The sequence below is a fragment of the Giraffa tippelskirchi genome, chromosome X (genome assembly GCF_054371585.1).
Source record: "Giraffa tippelskirchi isolate mGirTip1 chromosome X, T2T-mGirTip1v1.2.pri, whole genome shotgun sequence".
NCBI classification, from domain to species: Eukaryota; Metazoa; Chordata; class Mammalia; order Artiodactyla; family Giraffidae; genus Giraffa; species Giraffa tippelskirchi.
In genome coordinates, this window is record NC_137289.1 from 31,652,945 (window position 1) to 31,679,177 (window position 26,233).

General features: G+C 43.1%; 2 protein-coding genes across 10 annotated transcripts in view; both read right to left on the minus strand.

Annotated features, from left to right (window-relative positions):
* Nucleotides 1–13,321: 13,321 nt before the first annotated feature.
* On the minus strand, nucleotides 13,322–15,722 carry LOC145536202 (testis-expressed protein 13D-like). The gene is made up of 2 exons (XM_081565048.1): nucleotides 14,382–15,722; nucleotides 13,322–13,600 (listed from the first exon to the last, which is right to left on the minus strand). The coding sequence occupies exons 1-2, from the start codon at nucleotides 15,349–15,351 to the stop codon at nucleotides 13,551–13,553; spliced, it is 1,020 nt and encodes a 339-aa protein (XP_081421174.1). The 5' UTR covers nucleotides 15,352–15,722; the 3' UTR covers nucleotides 13,322–13,550.
* A 1,627-nt stretch (nucleotides 15,723–17,349) lies between these two features.
* Nucleotides 17,350–26,233, minus strand: part of ATP1B4 (ATPase Na+/K+ transporting family member beta 4) — a 42,829-nt gene continuing 33,945 nt past the window's right edge. For 2 of the 9 annotated variants that reach the window (XR_014075699.1, XR_014075698.1), the window contains exons 7-8: nucleotides 22,561–24,564; nucleotides 19,819–19,973 (exon numbers count right to left, since the gene is read on the minus strand). Coding sequence is in view for 7 of the 9 variants with exons in the window: in XM_081565044.1 (XP_081421170.1) it covers nucleotides 19,842–19,973 (132 nt within the window). In the remaining 2 variants the exon portion in view is untranslated. Of the gene's footprint in view, nucleotides 19,974–20,961; nucleotides 21,450–22,560; nucleotides 24,565–26,233 lie in introns of those variants that run through there. The other 7 variants (XM_081565044.1, XM_081565042.1, XM_081565039.1 and 4 more) reach the window with 5 other exon arrangements.

Sequence of the window (26,233 nt, forward strand, 5' to 3'; positions counted from 1 at the left end):
AGTTTTATTGAACAATTACAGTGCTGTGCATTTTATACACACATTTAATTCACTTAATCCTCACAGCAACTCTCTGAGGTTGGGTAGTATCATTCTCAGTTTACAGAGGAGATAACTGAGGTTTGAGCTGTTATTTAACAAAAGTCCCACAAAGAGTAAGTGATGAAACTGACATTTGAGCCAAGCTCTGTCTACCTTCAAAGACCGTGCTCTTCACCACCATGCATCTTGGCTTCTAAGAAAGAATAGATTAAAAAAAAAAACATATACCTTACATTAAATGGTTACAGAAATCTGACTTCTGTACTCTTCTGTCCTACATGTAGTCGCCCTATAAACGTTCTTCAGTATTCTTAAAATAACTTGAGTTTAGTTCAGCCCAGTTGAAGTGAGAACGAATTTGGTGGCAGCGTGCGTTGTGAAAGATCAAACCAAGGCCACTTTGTGCTGCATCTCGTTAGAGATGTTAAGCCCTGAATGGCACTGTTTTTCAGAGTAGCCTCATCTAGTTATTCTGATCACGTATCATTATCATTCTGTCCTCAAATTGTTCTGCACCATGAATCATTCTGACCGTGCATTAGTGTGTTTAAGAGACTAAATGGATCTGTCTCCTCACTTTACCTAAATTAATGTCATCCCTACTCCCCAGCCATCCCCTAACTTTAAGTGCAGTGTAGCCATGACACTTGGCAGTCCTTGCTGGGTGGTTCTGAGCCCCCAGTATGCAGTTCCTACTCCTATCTAGAGCCTTTCTGAGAGGGCGTTGAAACATGTATATTACCATAGGTAAAATAGATAACCAGTACAAGTTTGATACATGAAGCAGGGCACTCAAAGCTGGTGCTCTGGGACAACCCAGAAGGATGGGGTGGAGAGGGAGGTGGGAGGGGTGTTCAGGTTGGGGGACATATATACACCCATGGCTGATTCATGTCGATGTATGGCAAAAACCACCACAGTATTGTAATTAGCCTCCAATTAAATAAACAATTTAAAAAAATCCTCATTCACATTTGTTGTTAGTCGCTCAGTCATGTCCGACTCCTCGTGACCCCATGGACTGTAGCCTGCCAGGTGCCTCTGTCCATGGGATTTTCCAGGTAAGAATACTGGAGTGGGTTGCCATTTCCTTCTCCAGGGGATCTTCCTGATCAGGGATCGAACCCACGTCTCCTGCACTGCAGGCATATTCTTTTACTGCTGAGCCACCAGGGAAGCCCTTATTCACGTACTTATTTTCCAGCCATAATCTGCAACTCTTCCGCTCCCACCTTATCTACTCTCCTGTACTCCCTCCTCCAGCCATACTGGCCCTCTTGCTGCTCCTCAAAGACCCTAAGGGTGTCTTTCCTTCAAGGCCCTTGTGTTTGCTCTGCCTTCTACCTGGAAAGATCCCCTAGCTATCCTCATGGCTCATCCTCTAGTCCCATTTAGGTCTCTTCAAATGTCACCTAGTCAGGGAAGCATTCCTTGACCACTCTATAACTCCAGTGTTCCCCCCTACACCACTTTCCATCCCCTTTAGTCTGTTTCACTTATATTACTTACCACCCATTACCATCTGACGTACTATTTCACTTGCTAATCTGTATTTCATGTATGCTTCCCACTAGAAGGTAAACTTCACAAAAGCAGGAATCTGCAGTGTTTACATAGGCTGTTCCAGTCTCTAGTGCCTGACACATGGTTCACACTGAATAAATATTTGCTGATGGATAAGTGGTCATTTTTTGTAGTAATAGCTAAACACTAACTCCTTAATACCTTGTTTTATCAAATCTAAGATGCTATCAGTTGTAAGATAAAAATGTGAAAAAAACATACATCTTAGAGTTGATATGCATCAGGCACTGTGGAGAGTACTATTCCTGCATTATATAACACCTACCATTAATCCACTGAATGCATCTGGGATTCAGACCCAAGCAGTCAGAGCCAAGCCTTAAGCATTCTACCATTATAACCTCCCTTCAGTATGACATACTGCTTCTTGTGTCATCTTCAATTCCAAAAACAAAAGTCTGGCGGCTATGATTTTCCATTTTAAAGCAGACAGTATTTAATATTCATGTTTCCTTCTTTTTAAGTGCTACATAGCATAGCATGGCAGGTATATCAGAAAAGAATTTGCATCCTTGCTCTTGACACACAGCAGGATGATAAGTAACTTGGAAAAGTTATTCAACCTCTCTAAGCCTAGGTTTCTTCATTTGTAAGATGGAGATGGTACTATCTTGTACTTACTATCTTGTAGGGTTTTAAAGGGAATTGAATAAGATAATGCCACCAAATTTACATAGTAAGCTCACATAAACAAGAGCTTTTAAAAAGTCATATAGGTTGGAATCTTCTTCCTAAAGATGATAGATGTCAAATGTTTAGACAAGATCATGGAAAGAGGAAGTGAAGAGAATAGGGCTGAGATAAAGCCTTAAGGAGCAGAAATCCACTCAAACTAGGTTATAAAAAGAACAATGAAGTATGAAGTGATTGTATAAGTCTCACAGAATCCAGTCGAAGAAGTACATTTGAGACTCGAAGAGAGTTAAATTATAAAGCTTCAACTGAGAATAAACAGGTGATAACTATCAAAATATAGAAAAAAATAAGTGATAACTTTACTGCATTTATTAAGATGTGTTATAAAGCTCGGATCAAATGTTAGATGGATAATAATAATAGACCAACAATTTAATGGACAACATATATACACACACTGTATTAGGTATATGATAAAGATGGTCCTTTCAGATCAATGGGGAAAGACTGGAACATTGAAAAATGATGCTGAGATACTAGGTTGATTATTTTGGGGAAAAATACATTGAGACCTACCTCATAAGTACCAAGATAAATTCAAGGAGTTAAATTTTGAAAAACTGTAAAAGGTACAGAATCAGATATAGGTGGTTGTCTTTTATCTCAAAGGCCTTCCTAAGAATAAAAGAAAATGAATAAATGACAATGGAAAAGATTTCAGTATATAAAACTATAATACTTCTATCAAAATGCCACCACACACAAATCAGAGATAATCTACAAACAAGGGAAAATACTTGGCATCCTAATTATGACAAAGGGTTAGGTTAATATCCTTACTATCAAATAAAAAGATGAGTATTCCATGAGTACACTTAGGACATGAATAAATCATGACAAGAAATACAAATGGATAAGTAATTTCAAAAAATACTCCATCTTTCTATATGAGCAAAGAAATACAAATCAAACTAAGATCTTTCAAACTGGTTAAGATTTTTTAAATGGTTATATTTACTATTAGATTTTGAAGAGCTGACTCATTTGAAAAGACCCTGATGCTGGGAAAGATTGAGGGCAGGAGGAGAAGGGGATGACAGAGGATGAGATGCTTGGATGGCATCATCGACTCGATGGACATGGGTTTGGGTGGACTCCGGGAGTTGGTGATGGACAGGGAGGCCTGGCGTGCTGCGGTTCATGGGGTCACAAAGAGTAGGACACGACTGAGCGACTGAACTGAACTGAACTTTCTTCTTGTAGCTCAGCTGGTAAAGAATCCACCTGCAATGCAGGAGACCCATTGGGAAGATGGAGAAGGGATAGGCTACCCACTCCAGTACCCTTGGGCTTCCCTGGTGGCTCAGCTGGTAAAGAATCCACCTGCAACGTGGGAGACTGGGTTTGATATCTGGGTCGGGAAGATCCCCTGGAGAAGGGAATGGCTACCCACTCCAGTGTTCTGATCTGGAGAATTCCAAGGATGGTATAGTCCATGGGGTCGCAAAGAGTCGGACACGACTGAGTGACTTTCACATTCATATTTATTCTTGAGCATGGTACAGAAGAGTCTGCACACTAATATTGTTGAGAGTGAAATGAAAATTTGAAAATAAATGCCCAACGAGAACTCCTTAAGTACAATAAGTTGAAACACTGACATGACAGCATATTACATGACCATTTAAAGTCACATTCTCAAATAATTCAAATATGAGACAGTGTGCCTTATTGCTAAGTGAGAAACAGATGTAGGAAAGGAATATGTACTGAATTAATTTGTTTTGATAAATAAATCTCTATATATCTGTAACTGCTCTGCCACCCAAAAAGTGCTTCTCTCAATTCCTATACCTTCCCCCATGTGGGGTGCAGAGCCCACCATAGAAGGGATCCAAATTTGAGTCACTACTTTTACAGTTGAGGAGGCTACAAAAAGTATGTACCATATTGTGTCTTGGTGTATATAAATATGTGGTTCTAAGTGTGTGTATATGTAAAGTAAATACATTAAAGTATAAACAGTAGTTACCTCCAGGTTTGGGGATTGTGCATGGCTTTAATTACTTTTCCTACTTTTGTTTTGGTGAATCCAGTTTACTCTGATAGTCAGAAAGGGCCTCAGGAAAATAATTTCCCAGGAGAGTGAGTTATGAATCTCCTTGGTTCTCCCTTGCATCTTGCTCATAAATAAGGGTTGACTCTCTGAGAGGACAAACCTTCCACTCCTGCCAGGTATCAGGGCTCTGCCCTCATTTGAAACTTGTTTTTATTAGAGAAAACTTTGACATTGCTCATTAGTCTGGCTAGCTGGCATTTGCCAGGCACTGGGCACAGCTCTCACCCTCGGCGGAATGCAGAAGCACACCTATCATGGAGCAGTCTTTTGTTGCCTCCAACACATGAGCGGGGCTTCTCCCCATCCCTACACTTGCTGCCTGTAGAGGCCCCCAGAGGAAGGGTCAGCTTGGAGCCACTACTTCTGCAGTTGTGTGAGACGAATGGGAGTGGAAGTGTTTATGGCAAGGGGCTCTATGGAGGTGGGGTGGGGAGCGTGGCAGCCACCCTACACTTCTCCGCTTTCTGCATCACTCTCCCTGTAACTTTCAGCAGGCTGACACCCCTAGAAGCCATGTCCACACTCCTTCCAGCACTTTCTTTTGTAGCATCAACACTCCACAACAACCAACCCTGACTCTTTGGCCACCTCCACTCACTTCCCTCTCCACCAGACTGGCTCTATGATTCTGAGTCCTTCCATTATAGTCAGATACATCCAGCAAGGTATTGACAGACCCTGTTAACTGCTAGTAACTGGTAAGGGTACAAGGTTGAGGTTCTGATATAGCAGAAAGGGCATGGAGTTCAGTGCCAGGTGACTAGGGTTAGAACCCATGCTTCACCAACTCCCAATTAAATGACTTTGGGTAACTTACTGAGTTGCCACATTTGTTAAAATGGGAGTAAAATATCCTCCTTGAAGAACTATTAGAGGCATCTATTATACCTATACTTTACAGAGCTGTCACCAATGAGAATAATAACCATAGTGTCACATGATGGTCACTCTGTGGTATGAGAAGTCACACTTTTATACCCATTACCCCATCATCACAGAGATTCTAACGGTGGGGGAAGGGAGCCGGCACTTTTGGGGGATCAGAGAAATTCAGTAGCTTGTTTTAGGTCACACAGCTAGTAATTGGTAGAGCAGGTGTATGAGCCCAGTCACCCAGACTCTTAAACAACTTACTGCCTTTACCTGCGTGTGCCCAGCCTGGGCACAGCCAACCTTAATGATTCTGGCCAGAGATTCATGCAGGTTGCTCTGAAAAAAAGTCAGCCCTGAAACGTTAGGTGATTACATTGAGCTACGGAAGAGTTGTACCTGGAGAGTCTGGTTTTTCACAGTTCTACAGACATTCCAATGGACATCAGAGTGTGTTGTGAAGCCTTAAGTGAGTCAGCCATAATGAGATCCAGGGTGATTTGTTCCCATTACACTATGGGTTACAAACAAAGGTTCTCAAACTTTAGTAAGCACCAGAAACACCTGTTAGACCCTACCCCCAACAGCTTCTGGAGTCAGGAGGTCTGAGGTAGAGCTTGAGAATTTGCATTTGTGATTAAGTTCCCAGTTGATCTTGATGCTGCTGGTTCAAAAGCCATGCATTGAGAACCACCAGATTAAAATATACTATAATATTCCCATCTCATCTGTGTCCTGTCCTCCCAGAATTCCAGGGAGTTACCAGCATACACAAGTGTATCACAAAACCAGGGCTCCAACCCAGAAAGCTTAGCTTTGTGTTGATGTCCCCGATGGTCCCCTTCCTCCCCAGCGCCCTCCTGAATAACCAAGGCCTCCCGGTAATCAGGACCCTGGGAGCAAGGGCGCTGGTGGGGCAGCTTCATGTCTGTTCTTTGCCCCATGTGTCTCTACACCAAGCAGGGAGCCAGACTCGACCCCTTTTGCCTCTGGGGGCCTTCGCCACGTTAGCCGACTGGCTAAGCCTGGCTCTTCTCCAGAATCCTGAGCACCTTGATGGGATTGTGCATAGGAGGGAGGGGACAGTGCCCTGCGGGGCAGGAATTTCTACTCAAGGCACTTCTGGGAGACAGGGCCTCAGGGAAATGGCTTCTTGGTGGAGGTGAGGAGGCTGGACACGAGGCACTAGGGCTCCCAGCCTAGGCAGAAGCCCCCTCCTCACCTCACCTCACCTCTCCTCTCTCATGCCCCATGGGCCCAGGAGTAGCAGAGAAACCCACCTTCAAGGACTTGGAAGGTGAGGGGAGCAGGGACAATCACAATGGACTGAAGACCCCACAGAAGTCCCTCCTCCCAATTCTTGAGTAACTTGCAGGAAGAGAAGGGGCCCTTCAATAGTGAATGGGATTGAATTCTCCAGTCACCTCAGTGGGATGGAGGGAAGAGGTAGATTTAAACCGCCGCTTCTGACCAAACCTGCCCCTCGGTACACACAACACAGAAGACACAGCAGGTAAGTGAACACTCTTTATTACTAGTTAGAAGCAGAAAACCTCTGACAAATGCTGAGCCTGGTGAGCTGGAATCTCCTGGAGGAACTCGAGGACACCTCTTGTTCAGACTGGAGCCTGAACTGACTTCCAGCCCCTGAGCGGACCCTGGCTCCCCCTGGCTTGCAGCAGCTGCCTCAGGGGAGCAGAGAGCCTGAAGACACCAAGTGGAAGAGAAGGGCCCAGGGGCATTCTCAAGAGTGCCTATCCCAGTCCAGTTCTATTTTTAATCTAGTTCAAGAAAGCACAATTCGTAGCACAATGCCTGTCCTAGAAAATACATTTTATTCTTCATCTACTCTTGACTGAAAAAGGGCTTGGGATGGGAGCAGCCTGGGGCTGAGGGCTTGAGTGTGTAGCAAGACAACCCAGTAGTCTATCAGAAAATCAGGAAAATAGTTGTCCCTCTGGGGGGGGGAGGGGATCAGCAGGAGTATGAGAAAAGTCCTGCTTGTACTTTTGTGAGGCTACATTCCCAATATATGCTCCTGCTCATTTATTGCCACTGGGATTAATGTGATGAGCAGTTCAGTCATTTGAATTCTTCCATGAAAGTCTCTTTGATTTTGCCCCCAGAACTGTAGAAATGAATGTTGACTTTATTTCAATTGGGTTTACTTAAAAGCCACACTATATTTAAGGCAAAGAAGTCATACCTGGGAGGCGGTCCTAAGATGGCGGACGAATAGGACTGGGAGACAACTTTCTCTCCCACAAATTCACCGAAAGAACATTTAGACGCTGAGCAAATTCCACAAAACAACTTCTGAATGCTGGCAGAGGACATCAGACACACAGAAAGGCAGCCCATAGTCTTCGAAAGGATGTAGGACAAAATATAAAAGATAAAAAGAGAGACAAAAGAGGTAGGGACAGAGATCTGTCCCGGGAAGGGAGTCTTAAAAAAGAGAGAAGTTTCCAAACACCAGGAAACACTCTCTCCGGCGGGTCTGTGGCAAGCCTTGGAATCGCAGAGGGCAAAATAACCGAGAGGAAAAATATATAAATAATTAAAACCCGCAGTTTACGTACCTAACAGCAACTCCCAGTGGGTGCGCAGCCCAGATGCGCGCATCCCCAACTAACAAGAGGGGGCTGGGCAGGGAGGGGCGGGCTGCATTGCTTTGGGTAAGGACTGGGCCTGAATGCCCTGAGGGCAATCTGAGGGAACTAGACTGAGACAGCAACCTAGACCGTGGGATAGCTTTCCCGTGAAAAGCCTTAACCTAAGACACCGCCAGGCCGGCCTGCTCCCAGAACAAAGGACTGAGCAGAGTAAACAGGCCGTGGACCGGCCCATCCCCCACAGGAGACAGGCAGGGGAGGGCAGCCAGAGCCGGAAGGGCGGAATCGCGGCCCCAGAGAGGCATCCTATACCAAACTGCAAACAGACCTCACTGCTAACCAGGACTTCTTGGGACTCTGGAGGGTCGACACCTGCCAAGAGGGTCGCAGCCAGAGATCAGCTCCCCAGGGGAGAGCATGGCACAACTGGGAAGCTGCGCCCGTTGTACACCCAGGAAACCGAGCAGCTGGGACGGGGGAAGGGAAAAAGTCACAGGCCCCGACCGCGCTAGCCAAAAACCTGGTCACTTGAGCTGCTCGGACCTGGGAAGGGCACAAAACCCAGGCTCAACCAAGTCTGAGCCTTTGTGAAGTACCCGGGAACCAGAACCTGAGCCGCTTAGACCCAGGAAGTACAGGCAACCCCAGGGGCCGCTCCAGACAGTTCCCAGCAGTGCAACCTAGAGCCTGAGCAGTGTAGACTGGGAAAGCACATAGGCCGTGAGCGGGGCAAACCCAGTGTGGCCGAAACATTGTAAGCACACGCCAGTGAGATTTGTTTGCAGTGTTCCTCCCTCCCCACAGCAGGACTGAACAAGTGAGACTGAAACAAACAAACAAAAAAAAGTGACCACCCCCACCCCCCTTCCATCAGGGTGGAAACTAGACACTGAAGAGACCAGCAAACAGAAGAAGCTAAAGGAAACAGAAGGAATCGCTTTGCAAGAGACAGATGCAACAGATTAAAACTCTAATTAGCACCGACTACATAGGAAGGGGCCTAGAGACCTTGAAAAGTACAAGCTGGACCAAGGAACTATCTGAAAATGAACTGACCCCACACTGTCCATAACAGCTCCAGAGAAAGTCCTAGATAGATTTTTACTATTATCATTTTTTTAAATTTTTAAAACTTTAAAAATTTTTTTAAATTTTATTTTATTTTCTTATTTTATTTTAAGTCCCCTATTACTCCTTCAATATTCATTTTTATAACCTACTATTACCTTGCCAAAAAAAGGCCCTATTTTATTTGTATTTTTTATATATATATTTTAAGACCTTATTTTTTTAAAGCAAACTTCATATATATATATATATATATATATATATAATAATTTTTGTGACTCTGGTGGGTTTTTTTTTCTTTTTTTTGTCTCTTTTTTCGTTCTTTTTTTTCTCTTTTTTTAATATGGTATTTTTGAGAACCTAACCTCTGCTCTAGATTTTTAATCTTTGCTTTTTAGTGTTTGTTATCAACTTTGTATCTTCAAGAACCCAATCTTCAGCACCCGTTTTTACTTGGGAGCGAGATCACTGGCTTGATTGCTCTCTTCCCCTTTTAACTCTCCTTTTTCTCCACCAGGTCGCCTCCATCTCCCCACTCCCCCTTTTCTTCTCAACCCAACTCTGTGAATCTCTTTGTGTGTTCTGGGCTGTGGAGAACACTTAGAGAACTGATTACTGGCTGGATCTGTCTCTCCCCTTTTGAGTCCCCCATTTCTCCTCCTGGCCACCTCTGTCTCCTTCCTCCCTCTTCTCCTCCCTGTGTAACTCCGTGAACATCTCTGAGAGATCAAGATGGTGGACAGCACATAGGGAAGTGATTACTGGCTAGCTTGCTCTCTCCCCTTTTGATTCCCCTCCTCCTCCTGGCCACCTCTATCTCCCTTCCCTCTTCTCTTCTCCATGTAACTCTGTGAACCTCTCCGGGTGTCCTTCACTGTGGAGAAACTTTTCATCATTAACCTAGACGTTTTATCATCGGTGCTGTATAGATGGAGAAGTCTTGAGGGTACTGTAAGAATAAGACTGAAAACCAGAGACAAGAGACTTAAGTCCAAATCTTGAGAACACCAGAGAACTCCTGAATCCAGGAAGCATTAAACAATAGGAGCTCATCAAACGCCTCCATACCTACACTGAAACCAAGCACCACCCAAGGGCCAACAAGTTCCAGAGAAAGATATACCATGCAAATTCTCCAGCAACACAGGAACACAGCCCTGAGCTTCGATATACAGGCTGCCCAAAGTCACACCAAACCCACTGACATCACAACAGACAACACAGACATACAAAGGATCATAAGAGACTATTATCAGCAACTATATGCAAATAAAATGGACAACTTGGAAGAAATGGATAAATTCTTAGAAAAGTACGACTTCCCAAAACTGAACCAGGAAGAAATAGAAAATCTCAACAGACCCATCACAAGCACGGAAATTGAAACTGTAATCAGAAATCTTCCAGCAAACAAAAACCCAGGACCAGATGGCTTCACAGCTGAATTCTACCAAAAATTTAGAGAAGAGCTAACACCTATCCTACTCAAACTCTTCCAGAAAATTGCAGAGGAAGGTAAACTGCCAAACTCATTCTATGAGGCCACCATCACCGTAATACCAAAACCTGACAAAGATGCCACAAAAAAGAAAACTACAGGCCAATATCACTGATGAATATAGATCCAAAAATCCTGAACAAAATCCTAGCAAACAGAATCCAACAACATATTAAAAAGATCATACATCATGACCAAGTGGGCTTTATCCCAGGGATGCAAGGATTCTTCAATATCTGCAAATCAATCAATGTAATACACCACATAAACAAATTGAAAAATAAAAACCATATGATTATTTCAATAGATGCAGAGAAAGCCTTTGACAAAATTCAACATCCATTTATGATAAAAACGCTCCAGAAAGCAGGAATAGAAGGAACATACCTCAACATAATAAAAGCTATATATGACAAACCCACAGCAAACATTATCCTAAATGGTGAAAAACTGAAAGCATTTCCCCTAAAGTTAGGAACAATAAAAGGGTGCCCACTCTCACCACTACTATTCAACATAGTTTTGGAAGTTTTAGCCACAGCAATCAGAGCAGAAAAAGAAATTAAAGGAATCCAGATTGCAAAAGAAGAAGTAAAACTCTCACTGTTTGCAGATGACATGATCCTCTACATAGGAAACCCTTAAGACTCCACCAGAAAATTACTAGAGCTAATCAATGAATATAGTAAAGTTGCAGGATATAAAATTAACACACAGAAATCCCTTGCATTCCTATACACTAACAATGAGAAAACAGAGAAATTAAGGAAACAATTCTATTCACCATCGCAACGAAAAGAAGAAAATACTTAGGAATATATCTACCTAAAGAAATGAAAGACCTATATATAGAAAACTATAAAACACTGGTGAAAGAAATCAAAGAGGACACAAATAGATGGAGAAATATACCGTGTTCATGGATTGGAAGAATCAATATAGTGAAAATGAGTATATTACCCAAAGCAATCTATAGATTCAATGCAATCCCTATCAAGCAACCAACAGTATTCTTCAGAGAACTAGAACAAATAATTTCACAATTTGTATGGAAATACAAAAAACCTCAAAGAGCCAAAGCAATCTTGAGAAAGAAGAATGGAACTGGAGGAATCAACCTGCCTGACTTCAGGCTCTACTACAAAGCCACAGTCATCAAGACAGTATGGTACTGGCACAAGCACAGAAATATAGATCAATGGAACAAAATAGAAAGCCCAGAGATAAATCCATGCACCTATGGACACCTTATTTTTGACAAAGGAGGCAAGAATATACAATGGAGAAAAGACAATCTCTTTAACAAGTGGTGCTGGGAAAACAGGTCAACCACTTGTAAAAGAATGAAACTAGAACACTTGCTAACACCATACACAAAAATAAACTCAAAATGGATTAAAGATCTAAACGTAACACCAGAAACTATAAAACTCCTAGAGGAAAACATAGGCAAAACACTCTCCGACATAAACCACAGCAGGATCCTCTATGACCCACCTTCCAGAATATTGGGAATAAAAGCAAAAATAAACAAATGGGACCTAATTAAACTTAAAAGCTTTTGCACAAGGAAGGAAACTATAAGCAAGGTGAAAAGACAGCCTTCAGAATGGGAGAAAATAATAGCAAATGAAGCAACAGACAAACAATTAATCTCAAAAATATATACAAGCAACTTCTGCAGCTGAATTCCAGAAAAATAAACGACCCAATCAAAAAGTGGGCCAAAGAACTAAACAGACACTTCTCCAAAGAAGACATACAGACGGTTAACAAACACATGTAAAGATGCTCAACATCACTCATTATCAGAGAAATGCAAATCAAAACCACAATGAGGTACCATTTCACGCCAGTCAGAATGGCTGCTATCCAAAAGTCTACAAGCAATAAATGCTGGAGAGGGTGTAGAGAAAAGGGAACCCTCTTACACTGTTGGTGGGAATGCAAACTAGTACAGCCACTATGGAGAACAGTGTGGAGATTCCTCAAAAAACTGGAAATAGAACTGCCATATGACCCAGCAATCCCACTGCTGGGCATACACACTGAGGAAACCAGAACTGAAAGAGACACGTGTACCCCAATGTTCAATGCAGCACTATTTATAATAGCCAGGACATGGAAGCAACCTAGATGCCCATCAGCAGACGAACGGATAAGGAAGCAGTGGTACATATACACAATGGAATATTACTCAGCCATTAAAAAGAATACATTCGAATCACTTCTAATGAGGTGGATGAAACTGGAGCCTATTATACAGAGTGAAGTAAGCCAGAAAGAAAAACACCAATACAGTATACTAACATATATATGTGGTATTTAGTTAATCGGTAAACATAACCGTGTATGCGAGACATCAAAAGAGACACAGATAAATAGAACAGTATTATGGACTCTATGGGAGAGGGCGAGGGCGGGATGATATGGGAGAATGGCATTGAAGCATGTAAATTATCATATGTGAAACAAATCGCCAGTCCAGGTTTGATGCATGATACAGGGTGCTCAGGGCTGGTGCACCGGGATGACCCGGAGGGATGGGATGGGGAGGGAGGTGGGAGGGGGGTTCTGGAAGGGGAACACATGTACACCCATGGTGGATTCATGTCAGTGTATGGCAAAACAAATACAATATTGTAAAGTTAAAAAATAGATAAATAAACTAATTTTAAAAAAATAAAAAAAATAAAGATTAAAAAAAAAAGAAGTCATACCTGATATAATCGGTATGTCAAACTAGGCTCTCTCCTGTCATGTAGCCAATTTCACCCAATTGAGTTAAAATGTGTGCACCAGATAACCACGTACAGTAGTAATTCCTAGTACATACTAGACAATCAATAACTGTTCAATGAATTAATGAATGCAATTTGACAAACTTGCTAAATCCCTAAAATTTAATATTACCCTCCCACCCCTCTTTGAAATTGTCATTCCCTTTTCCTCAACAGACACATTAAGCTTAACAAAATCTGTTAGCCCTCCCTTGTTACAAGATGTGCGTCAGAATGTCTTCTTTCCTCTGATTCTTCATTCTTTTTTTCTGCTCCAGCCAGCTGAGATCTCAATGAGGCGAAGGCTGCTGAGAGCTGGAAGGGCATTTTGTGGCGATTCACAGATGGGGAGCTGGACCTTCTTCAGCCTCATCCAAAGGTCCTGGAGCTTAGAGACACAAAGAACAGGCCCAAACCAATGAATGTTATAAAAACAAATCAAGGAGCAAATATGAACATGGCTGCAGTATAGAGCATAACAATAGCATTCTCAAGGAAAGGCAGTGTTCCTGGAATAAAATGTTATCTTATGTTCTAAAAGCACAGTTATTCTCAGCCAAAGTCCTGGTATCATGGGAGAGAGGGGCTAAGAAGAATACAGGAAGGAGAAAAAGAGAATGTTTAATCACATCAGCCCCTATACCTTAAGGTGTCAACCAATCGGTAGCAGCCATCAACAGTCCACCACCTGTGAATTTAAATGCCATTGGAGAAATTTTTCTTTAAAATTTAACATATTCAATAGAATCTCATCTTTCTTTGAAACAATACACATATACACACATATACATGTATAATATGAAAGTGGGGGAAGAGATCCATATGTAGAAACATATTGTGTTAAAATGGTTATGGCTTGTTGGTAGGATAATGAAAATTTTTGTTTGATGGATTTTCAAATTTTCTATGATGTAAATAAAAGTTTTTGATCAGAAGGGGACCTCTAGAAATTGATTTCCCTTTAGAATATGTCTCCATTCTTTTTCCACATCCCTGAATTCAGTGAGGAGCTTCTTTGGGGCAAGACTTCCCACCTCAGTTAGTTTCTACATTTTCTTGCATTCATCGCAAGCCAAACATCAGGAAAAATTAATCCCATTCTGTACCTTAGGCAGTCCCAATCCCTCCTCCTGAGGATCCCTATTCCTAGGGTTTAAAGGCTTTCTTACCATCTGGCGTCCTGGGCATCTGATCCTGAGGTTGTTGATCCATTGGGTCATCTTGGAAGTCCCCCACAGTGTTTCCGAAGTGGGGACTTTCCCCTTGGCCTTCGATCCTCTGGTCCCCCGGCGGGGCTACCTCTTCCTGGGACACAGCTACAGGCCACATACCAGGTGCATACATCACCCCAGCAGGCATCTGGGGGGCCGGGTATGCTGCTGCGGCGGCGGCTACTTCGGCTTCTGAGAGTATCCTACGTTGGAGAGGTGGTGGATATGGCATGTGCATGGGGCATGGCATATGCATGGGGCATGGCATGGGAGCTGGGGGTTGAACAATCTGGGCCCAGGGATCCTGGGCTCCCGGCACATACAGCACACCGCCTGCTGAAGCATTCTGCGCCTCCTCCCTCTGGGCCTGCAGCTGCCTCCGCTGCGAGGTTGCGACTAGCAACTTGTTGCGCTCCTCAGGGGTCAGGGGCCACGTGTCAGCCCGGAGCTGCGGGGATCCAGAGGGCTGGGACTGCCTCTGGGCCTGCAGCAGCTGGCTGCGCAGGGCCTCGCGCTCGCTCAGTGCCTGCTGCAGGTCTTGGTGCGTGCGGCACAACTGCATGATCATCTGCTTACGCTCCTCACACAGACGCTGCAGCTGCGAGGCCAGGGCCCAGGTCGCCGTCTCGCGCTCCTCCACCTTCTCCTGCAGCCGCTGGATGCGGCGGGCCTGCTTCTCTTGCTGCCTCGTGGCTACCCGCACGCTCAAAGCCAGCGCACTCCAGGCACAGGCCCTCTTGCGGTTGCGAGGCATATGCAGGTCGGCCAAGACGGACTGCAGCTCGTCTTCGATCTCATTCCAGGGCCGCGAGCGGTAGGTCACGTAGAAATCTGGGCCGCCGCCGTTTCTAAGTACTTCCTGGTTGATGAACATAACCACGTCGCTGTGGCGAAAACCGCTCTTGGGATCTCCGATGTCCAAGGCCATGACCTCCGCGGCCTAGTCTGCAGAGACGCTGCAGCTGTGGTGAGCGATGGCCGCTAAACCGATCCGCCTCTCGGCTCCTCACTCAGTCCTCCTTCAGCTCAGTCCTGGCCTCCTCTTTCGCCTCCTTCCCCTCACACTCACGAGTCCCCTAACGAAGAGTGAGGTGACCCGCTCATCACACCGCGTGGTGCATCAGAGTTGCGGGCTTCGAGTGAGGCTGCAAGGCATGGTGGGAGCCCCCGTCCTCTGCCTGGAGCCCCTTGTATGGCGGAAAGTGGGGCGCCTGCTCCACCGGCGACGCACTTTCCTTGGCACAACGCCTCCTACAGGGCGGGCTGGCTAGTGACTACGGTGCGCCGCACAGTGAATTCGCGTTTCCAAGCGATTCTGAAGCACCTGGATACTAAAGAATTTCGAATCTGGGAGTCAGCTGAGTGGGCGGGGTCTTGGGGATGGGGTCTTGGTGTGGGGGTGGGGTCTTTTGGTTCAGCGCCCTCTCGCTTTACTGTCAGCCGCTATTTCACATTTTCTATATGGTTTCAAGCTGTCTGTACTCTTCCCTGGAGAAGGCAATGGCACCCTACTCCAGTGTTCTTGCCTGGAGAATCCCAGGGACGGCGGAGCCTGGTGGGCTGCCGTCAATGGGGTCGCACAGAGTCGGACACGACTGAAGCGACTTAGCAGCAGCAGCAGCAGCAGCAGCACTCTTCCCTAAACCTAAAGCAGACAGCCTTGGAGTTCGGCTCATCAAGAAAATCAAGTGATTGAGCCATGAAGCCCCTTGGTTTTCCTTGCTGAACCCTATCTTCAAGCTCTAGATCCCAGTTCCTCCTATTCCTTTTATTCAGGGACTTCACTACATCTTCCCCACCCTTCTCCACCCCCACCCCCACCCCCCTTATTCCCTGCATCTCAGCCACGCTGCTCCACCCCTGTGCTACTGGGTATTTTTCTCCCAGACGGTAAGCCTGTTCAGGTTCCCTATGTGCTTGGAATAATTTCCTCCCTCTAACCTATGTCTTGGACTTTCTCTCTTTTCATTAGAATAGTCTATACTAGGTCCACTTCACTGTGCTCCCTTTACCGTTCAACCTGCTGCACTTTGGTTTTCACCCTACAAAAACTTTAGTGAAAAATCTCTGATAAGGTCACCAGTAGTCACTATCTCACTACAAAAGCAAGTGGATACTTTGATAGTTTTTATGTGATTTTTTTCAGCAGGCTTTGATTCTTTTGACCATTACCTCCTTGACACTCACTCTATCCTGTCTTGCTTTCTGTGACATCAAATTCTTCTGGTGCTCCTTCTGTCCCTCTGGCTTATCTTTCTGTTTCTTTCAACTGTTTGTTTTTCTCTGCCCACAGCTCCAAAGTTAGTATTTTCCCAATTTTGTCTTCAGACCCCTCCCCTTTTCATTCTATATGTTCTCCTTGAATGAGCTTATTCACTCCTATACTGTTATTTTATTTTCTCTGGACTTCAACCCCATCAGCTGTAAAATGGGAATATAGGTAGGATCTACCTTATAAGGTTGTGAAGATTAAAATGTTTAGAATATGTTAATTCTTATTACAATGATTACATAGTTGCTGCTAATAGAAGTCATAATAGTGGTAATGGTGGGGTGATAGTTTTAACAGTCTATGCCCAGTCACAGCCCAGATCCTGTCTGGTTATATATGTGTATATATATATATATATATATATATATATATATACTCATACACATATACATAGAGAGAGAGATAGTTGATTTATAATATGATATTAGTTTCAGGTATATAACATAGTGATTCAACATTTTTATAGATTATATTCCATTTATGGTTATAAAATATTGGCTATGTTCCCTGTGCTATACAATAAATATATCCTTGTAGCTTATTTATTTTATACATAATAGTTGGTACTTCTTAATCCCATACTCCTATCTTGCCTTTCCCCCTTCCCTCTCACCCCTGCTAATCACTAGTTTGTTGTCTATATCTGTGAGTCTATTTCTTTTTTGTTATATTCACTAGTTTGTCTTATTTTTCAGGTTTTTTAGATATAAATGATAATATACAGTATTTTACTTTCTCTGACTTACTTTACTAAGCATACTATCCTCCAGGCCCAATTACGTTGTTGCAGATGACAGAATTTCATTCTTTCTTATGGCTGTGTAGAATTCCATTGTGTGTGTGTATGTGTGTGTGTGTACCTCAGATCTTCTTTATCCATTTATCTGTTGATGGACACTTAGGTTGCTTCCATATCTTGGCTATTGTAAATAATTGTAGGTAATGCTGCTATGAACATTGAGGTGCGTGTGTCTTTTTGAATTAATGTTTTCATTTTCTTTGGATATATACCAAAGAATGGAATTGCTGGATCGTTTGGTAGTTCTATTTTTAGTTTTTGGAGAAACCTCCATACTGTTTTCCATAGTGGCTGCACCAATTTACATTCCCACTAACAGTGTACTGCAGTTGCCTTTTCTCCACATTCTCACCAATACTTGTTATTTGTGGCCTTTTTGATAATGGCCATTCTGACAGGTGTGAGGTGATAGCTCATTGTTTTTATTTACATTTCTCTGATGATGAGCACTGTTGAGCATCCTTTCATGTCTGTTTGCCACCTATATATCTTCTCTGGAGAAACTATTTTGGTCTTCTGCATATTTTTTGAATGGGTTGTTTGTTTTTTGATGTTGAGTTGTACGAGCTATTTATATAGTTTGGATATTAACCCCTTATTGATCATATCATCTGCAAGTATTTTCTCCCATTCAGTAGCCTATCTTTTCATTTTGTCAGTGGTTTCCTTTGCTGTGCAAAAGTTTTTAAGTTTAATTAGGCCCCATTTGTTTACTAGCCAGAGCTAGTGCCAGCCTGCTGATAGGTAAAGCCAGGTCCTGGGATCTGGCTACAGGGCCTAGGAGGGGTCCCAGAATTGGTTCCTGACACAGCTGGCAGCAAGGCCCAGAGTATCTTGAAGCTTGTATTGATCTGCTTGTGGGTGGGACCAGGGCCCAGTCAGTCCTAGTGCTGGTTCTGTCCTGCTGGTGATTGATCTGGGTCTGTAGACTTCAGGACTATGGTTTTCCTGGGGCTGGTGTTCACCTGCGGGGGCTGAGGCATGTCTTGAGGCTAGAGGAGGCTTGCTAATGGGCAGGGCCTGGGATTCTGGGGCTAGTGTCTGCCCACTGTTGTGTAGAGCTGGGTCCCAGGATCTCTGGCCACAGGAACCTGATGGTCCCTGATCTATTACGTGTGCACTGATGTGTGGGGCCTGCTTCTGGGCCCTCTCATGGGCAGGGCCTAGTCTAGGGGTGGCTGTGGGCTCAGAGGATCTTAAGGCAACCTGCCTGCTAGTGCATAGGGCTGTGCCCCCTCACAGTTAGTTGCTTGGCCAGCGGTATCCCAATACTGGTGCCTATGGGCTGCTGGGCATGAGTGGGGCTGGATCTTGAAGCTAATAAGCTAGAGGGAGGATTCCAAAATGGTGCTTGCCAGCACCAGCGTCTACATGTTAGAAAGAGCTCTTGGAAATGGCTGCCACCAGTGTCTGTGTCCCCAGGGTGAGATATAGTTGCCTCTTGTTTCTCTGGGAGATTCTCCAGAGCAGCAGGTAGGTCTGACCAAGGCTCCTTTCAAATTAGTGCTTCTGCCCTGCATGCCGGAGCATATAAGATTTGGATGCACACTTGAAGAGTGGAGTCTCTTTCCTCCAGTCCTCTTCGTCTTCGGAAATTGAACTCAGCTGGCCTTCAAAGCCAAACCTTCTGGGGGATCATCTTTCCCCATGCAGGACCCCTGGACTGGGGAGTCCAATGTTGGGCTCAGACCTCTGTAGTTATAATTATTCTCCCCTTTGTGGGTCACCACTTGGGGGGATGAGACTTGACTATATTAGACTCCACCCTTCATACCCCTCTTGTTGTGGTTTCTTATTTATATCTTTAGTTGTAGATTATTTTTTCTTGTAGGTTCTGGGCTTTTTCATTGATAGGTGTACTGTAAATCATTGTAATTTTGATGTGCCTGTGAGAGGAGATGAGCTCAGGGTCTTTCTACTCTGCCATCTTGGCCCGATCCCACAATTTTATTTTTTTTAATTTATTTTATTTCATTATTATTTTTGGCCACACTGTGCAGCATATGATATCTTATGTGAGATCTTAGTTCTCTGACCAGAGATCAAACCCACATCACCTGCAGTGGAAGTGCAGAGTCTTAACCACTGGACCACCACGGAAGCCTCTCTATAATTTAAAATACTACTTCCACCACAAGTCGAAGTATTCCCAACCTAGACATCTCTCTTAAACTTAAGATCCATACATTTTTCTTCCTTTAACATGTAGCTACTGAACACATATAGAGTCACTTTTTGAAAGTAAATTTGACAGATATTATAGATTGTTTGGATGGGGGTTGTAAAAATTGAGAGGAAAAAAAAGGAGACAAGGATGACCCCTAGTTTTTAAGTTTGAGCAATTGTTTCAGAGATGTGGTTTGTGACGTTTTTTAGTGACCAGACTAGAGATATCAAGCAGGCCTTCTGGGATATACAGGTGTGGAGCACAGGGAAGAAATCGATGGTACTTAACAACCAAGGACTTGAATGAGATCTCCTAGGGAGAGAGGAGAATAGAAAACAGAGGACTGAGTCTCAGGGCACTCCAATTTATAAATACACAGTTATAGTATAGTCAGTTATTAAAAGCACAAAAATGATTCTGTGCCAATTCCTATTTAACCTTTAAAACCAGGTAATTATGATGTATGCCATTTCAACCATAGAAAAATATGAAAAACTCCCCCAGATCATTTTATATAGCCATTATCATATAATATCTGATGACAAAAATATAGTACCAAAAAGAATACTATTGACCCATCTCATTTATAAATATAGCTGCAAAGAGATTGTACCAACATTTATATGGTACTTTTGGTTCATATCCAAGAACAATTCCTTGTTGTGAGATTCTTGCATTATATATGAAGGAGTATAATAACTCTTAAAGGTATATTAAAGATGCGTATTGTAAGTTAAAGATATATATTCCACACCATAGAAAAAGATGGGCAGCTCCCCAGTTCATTTGTGAAGCTGATAAAGCTAATAGCCAATCAGAAAAACAGTGTGCAAGTTAATATTGTATAAATATACTGACCCATCTGCAAAAATCCTACATATCTGAAAATGGACAGTATCGACATTCCTATGACAGCAAACCCTACTTTCTTCCTTGCTAACAGAACCTCTACATTGCTTAGTCAGTGGCGTATGAACCCTGGGCAGGGTCTTGTGATTGACTTAGGGGTGGACATGCAACCCTGTGCTGGTCAGTGAGATATATCAGGAAATTCGCTGGGAGTTTCAGAGAAAGATTTTCCTTTGTGATTAGATAGAGGGCCAGTAAAGTGAAAACCTTTTACCACGAGCCCTCATCCTTAGGATGCCAGTATGAGGTTGTGTTGTTTGCAGCTGCAGCGGTTACCTTGAGACTAGGAGGGGAGACATGGCAGACATATGTTGTGACCATGATGTAGGGTGAGCCTCCATCCAAAATTTGGTCCAGATGTCCAGACTGATGACATCATATGCACAGTAAGAGGGTTTTAAAATGTTTATTCTATTAAAGAGCTTTCTGAGGAGAACAGCCAGACCTCCTGAGTTGGTCCAAAAAAATGGCTTGAGAGAGCAAAGAAAGACTGGCTGGGGATTTTAGTTGTAGTTAGAGTTGGGGCTGTGGTGACAGTGCCTGTGTATAGGTGGGGGCTTGTGGTTTGAAACTCTTGCCATTACCAAAGGAGAAAGCACTAAGGCTTTCTTCTTAGCTTTCCCAGATGAGGAGGTACAAGGGGAGTGTGAAGGTTGAGGCCTAAAAGCTGTCCGCAGTCAAACATCAAAAAGCGAAGTCAGACTCTTCATGATAATTCACCCCAATGTTTGAGTGATGACAGAAGTGTACATCACTTCATTTAATTGAAGTTGATTATGGCACTCTATGCAGCCTGAGGGCTTCCCAGGTGACTCAGCAGTAAAGAATCCATCTGCCAAGCAGGAGACACGGGTTTGATCCCTGGGTAGGGAAGATCCCCTGGAAAAAGAAATGGCAAACCACTCCAGTATTCTTGTCTGGGAAATCCCATGGACAGAGGAGCTAGGAGGCATGAGAGAAGGCATGAGAGAAGGAGTCTAGCCAAGGGGCGCTAATGAGAGTGGGTGTTGTATTGCAATTTTGACAGAATCTAGAGCGTTTGTTGGAAGGGGCTCCATTCAAGGTGGGCTGATTTGCAAATAATTGCATAAATGGGTTAAAGGAAAATTTGTAAATAAGGAATATGTAACCTCCAGACACGACTGAGCGACTTCACTTTCACTTTTCACTTTCATGCATTGGAGAAGGAAATGGCAACCCACTCCAGTGTTCTTGCCTGGAGAATCCCAGGGACAGGGGAGCCTGGTGGGCTGCTGTCTATGGGGTCACACAGAGTCGGACACGACTGAAGTGACTTAGCAGCAGCAGCAGCAGCAGCAACCTCCAGAACCCAAAAGGCCTAAAAGATACTGGGCTTGTTTTAACACTGTGTAAGTTGAGAATTAATAACTATTTCTTGACAGTGTCAGGTACAGAGGGGTCCTCCGTTTACCAAATAATTTTCAGGAATTTACAGAGGTATTGGGGTCTTGCACTGTGTGTGAGGCAATGGCCTAGCCCCCTTTTTGAGCTCCCTTGCGATCATGTGTTTGTCCTGAATAAATGTGCCTAGTGAATAGCCTCAGAGGAGGGTGTCAGGAGTATAAAGCCGTATCTGTGCCCCTGGAGAAAGCTGGATGCAGTTAAGATTATTTTGCAAAGATTGTGTGCGATGGCAAGACTGTTGATGTGCTCCATAGATAACCAGGTAAAGGTGTATCATGTACCTTAGGAGGGGAAGGCACACTACAGGTGAGAGACTTTTGAAATAGAGACTGAACAGAATGTATTAGTCAAATCCGTTACAGAAAAATACCTACGATTTGCTTGGACATAGTGAGTAGTTTCAATAATTTTGAGTATGGAGACCTTAATGGGTGGGACCACAGCACTGAGGCTACAACAATCTACTGTGGGGCATCATTCATTCTTTTTTCACTTGAAAGTCTTTAATAATTAATGCCAAAAGTTATACATTTTTCTTTATTCACTTAAGACTTATATAACATACCTTTTTCTCTTGGTAGATAATTGCTTTACAATGTTGTGTTGGTCTCTGCCATACATCAGTGTAAACCAGTCTTAATTATTGTTGTTGTTCAGTCACTAAGTTACGTCCAACTCTTTGCAATCCCTTGGACTGCAGCACGCCAGGCTTCCCTGTCCTTCACTATCACCCGGAGTTTGCTCAAACTCATGTCCATCGAGTTGGTGATGCCATCCAACCATCTCATCCTCTGTCATCCCCTTCTCCTCCTGCCTTCAATCTTTCCCAGCATCAGGGTCTTTTCCAATGAGTTGGTTCTTCTCATTAGGTGGCCAAAGTATTGGAGTTTCAGCTTCAGTGTCAGTCCTTCCAATGAATATTCAGGGTTGATTTCCTTTAGGATTAACTGGTTTGATTTCCTTGCTGTCCAAGGAACTCTCAAGAGCCTTCTCCATCACCATAGTTCAAAAGCATCAATTCTTCGGCACTCAGCCTTCTTTATGATTCAACTCTCACATCCATACACGACAATTGGAAAACCATAGCTTTTTGACTATATGGACCTTTGTCAGCAAAGTGATGTCTCTGCTTTTAAATATGCTGTCTAGGTTTGTCATAGCTTCTCTTCCATGGAACAAGCATCTTTTAATTTCGTGGCTGCAGTCAGCATCTGCAGTGATTTTGGAGCCCCAAAAAATAGAGTCTGTCACTATCACTTTTTCCCCTTCTATTTACCATGAAGTGATGTGACCAGATGCCATGATCTTAGGTTTTTGAATGTTGAGTTTTAAGCCAGCTTTTTCACTCTCCTCTTTCACCCTCATCAATAGGCTCTTTAGTTCCTCTTCACTTTCTGCAGTAAGGGTGGTGTCATCTGCATATCTGAGGTTGTTGATATTTCTCCCAGCAATTTTGATTCCAGCTTGTGCTTCATCCAGCCCAGCATTTCGCATGATGTACTCTGCATATAGGTTAAATAAGCAGGGTGACAATATACAGCCTTGACGTACTCCTTTCCCTATTTGGAACCAGTCCGTTGTTCCATGTCCCATTCTAATTGTTGTTTCTTGACCTGCATACAGGTTTTTCAAGAGGCAGGTTAGTTGGTTTGGTATTCCCATCTCTTTAAGAATTTTCTACAGTTTGTTGCGATTCACATAGTCAAAGGCTTTAGCATAGTAAATGAAGCAGATGTTTTTCTGGAACTCTCTTGCTTTTTCCATGATCCAACGAATGTTGGCAATGTGATCTCTGGTTCCTTGCCTTTTCTATATCTACCTTATACATCTGGAAGTTCTTGGTTCGCATACTGTTGAAGCCTAGCTTAAAGGATTTTGAGCGTTACCTTGCTAGCTTGTGAAATGAGAGCAATTGTACAGTAGTTTGAACATTCTTTGCCATTGCCTTTCTTTGGAATTGAAATGAAAACTGACCTTTTCCAGTCCTGTGGTCACTGTTGAGTTTTCCAAATTTGCTGATATATTGAGTGCAGCACTTTAACAGCATCCTCTTTTAGGATTTGAAATAGCTCAGCTGGAAGGAATTCCATCACCTTCACTAGCTTTGTTCATAGTAATGCTTCCTAAGGCCCACTTGAGTTCACACTTCAGGATGTCTGGCTCTAGGTGAGTGACTGCACCATCGTGGATATCCAGGTCATTAAGATCTTTTTTGTATAGTTCTTCTTTGTATTCTTGTCACCTTTTTAAAATCTGTCCTGCTTCTGTTAGGTCCTTGCCATTTTGTCATTTACTGTGCCCATCTTTGCATAAAATGTTCCCTTGGTATTTCCAATTTTCCTGAAGAGATCTCTAGTCTTATTCTATTGTTTTTCTCTATTTCTTTGCATTGTTTACTTAAGAAGGCTTTCTTATCTCTCCTTGCTGTTCTTTGGAACTCTGCATTCAGTTGTGTATATCTTTCCCTTTTTCCTTTGGCTTTTGCTTCTCTTCTTTTATAATTATAATTATGACTGATTCACATTGATGTATGATTATATATATGGCTTCTCTGGGTCAGGAAGATCCCCTGGAGAAGGAAGTAACAACCCATTCCAGTATTCTTGCCTGGGAAATCCCATGGACAGAGGAGCCTGGTGGGCTACAGTTCATGGGGTCGCAAAGAGTCGAATACGACTTAGCGACTCAACAACAGCATTAGTCACAGCTTAGGCTGGAATCAAGACAGATGATTCATTCTAAGACACACAGATAGGTCTGGGCCAAGACAGACAACCCAGGGTCATTCCCTTTAAGGAGGGCTCTGATCCCATACTTCTAAATGCCAATTAATTATTGAAACGTCTGACTTAGTTAAATCTATAACAGAGCTCTGTAGGATTCAGCCAATGCAGTACAAAGCAGCACAACTCAAAGGGCAAGCTAGCCAGCAGGCATCAGAGTCAGTTAGCAAGCCAGAGCAAGAGAAGACACACCCCTGGTGGTGGTGATCATTGTCTCAGCATTCTGCTCACAGTACTCACTGTGGACACCCTACAGAGACAGCATGGACTCCCGCCCCAAATTTGGTTTTGATGTCAACACTGAAATTGCTTACATAATGAGGCTTTCTGGGGCAACCAGGGCAGGCATCTCAAACTGATCTGAAATGATGTGAGGGAGGAAGGAAAGAAAGACTGGCTTGGGATTTTTTCTTTCTTTTTTCTTTTCTTAATACTGGAGTGGGCTGCCATTTCCTTCTCCAGGGGACCTTCACGACCCAGGGATCAAACCCACATCTCCTGCATTGGCAGGTAGATTCTTTACCACTAGTGCCACCTGGGAAGCCCTGGCTGGGGATTTTTATGGTGGTCTGGGGAGTGGTGGGCTGGAGTGAAGGTTTCTGTCCATGGTTTGGGGCCCAGGGGTTTGAATCTATGGTTGGTGCCAAAGAAAGGAGAACCCAGGCTTTCTTACCAACTTACCAAGATGTGAGGCACAAAGGGAAGAGGAAGGGTGAAGCTTAAAAGCTGTCAGCAGTCAAACACTGAAAAAGGGATTCGACTTTATTAGAGCACACTTCTAATGGCAATATGGAAAAGTGAGAGAGCTGGGTCCTTGATGAATTTATTCAGCCTCTCAAAGGCCTTGGAAACACCTGCTCCAGACTTCCACTGTTGCTGAATAATTCAGTGTCTTTCTGGTTAACAGGCTATTTTTAATTATCTTTCTGTTAGTTGCAGTTAATTCTGAACTGATCTAGTGTTGAAAATATTGTATAATCCATTATTATCATTTTAGATATATTCAAGGAATACAAAGGTGGTTCAGTATAAATAAACCTGTACTTGTAATTCATAACAAAATGAATTAAAGAAGAACATCATGGGTCATATTAATAATATACTTTAATTGCTTTCATAAAATCCAGTAACTATCCCCAATAAAAACACAAGGTAAAAGAGGAATAAAAAGACCTACCTAAAGGCTCCTTACTAAAAATAAACAACAAATATCATTCTGAAGAATGAAACACTAAAAAATTTCCAAGATAACCAAGAATTACACAGGAATGCTATTATAATTATTCTTCCACATATTATAATCAATGTAATAAAGGAATAAAATGATTTAGTATAATAAATATTGAAAAAAATCATAACTTTTTCTGGTGTGAGTATATACCCAGAAAATCCAAGAGACACTAATAAGTACTAATACGACTGATGACATCATCGAGGTTGCTGGATACAAAGTAA

Bases quoted from the DNA above. Each gene is read 5' to 3' on its own strand.
- LOC145536202 (XM_081565048.1), bottom strand. From the start codon at position 15,351: ATGGCCTTGGACATCGGAGATCCCAAGAGCGGTTTTCGCCACAGCGAC. The intron at 13,601-14,381 runs GTAAGAAAGCCT...TGTGTCTCTAAG, and splicing joins GATGCCCAGGACGCCAGATG to CTCCAGGACCTTTGGATGAG.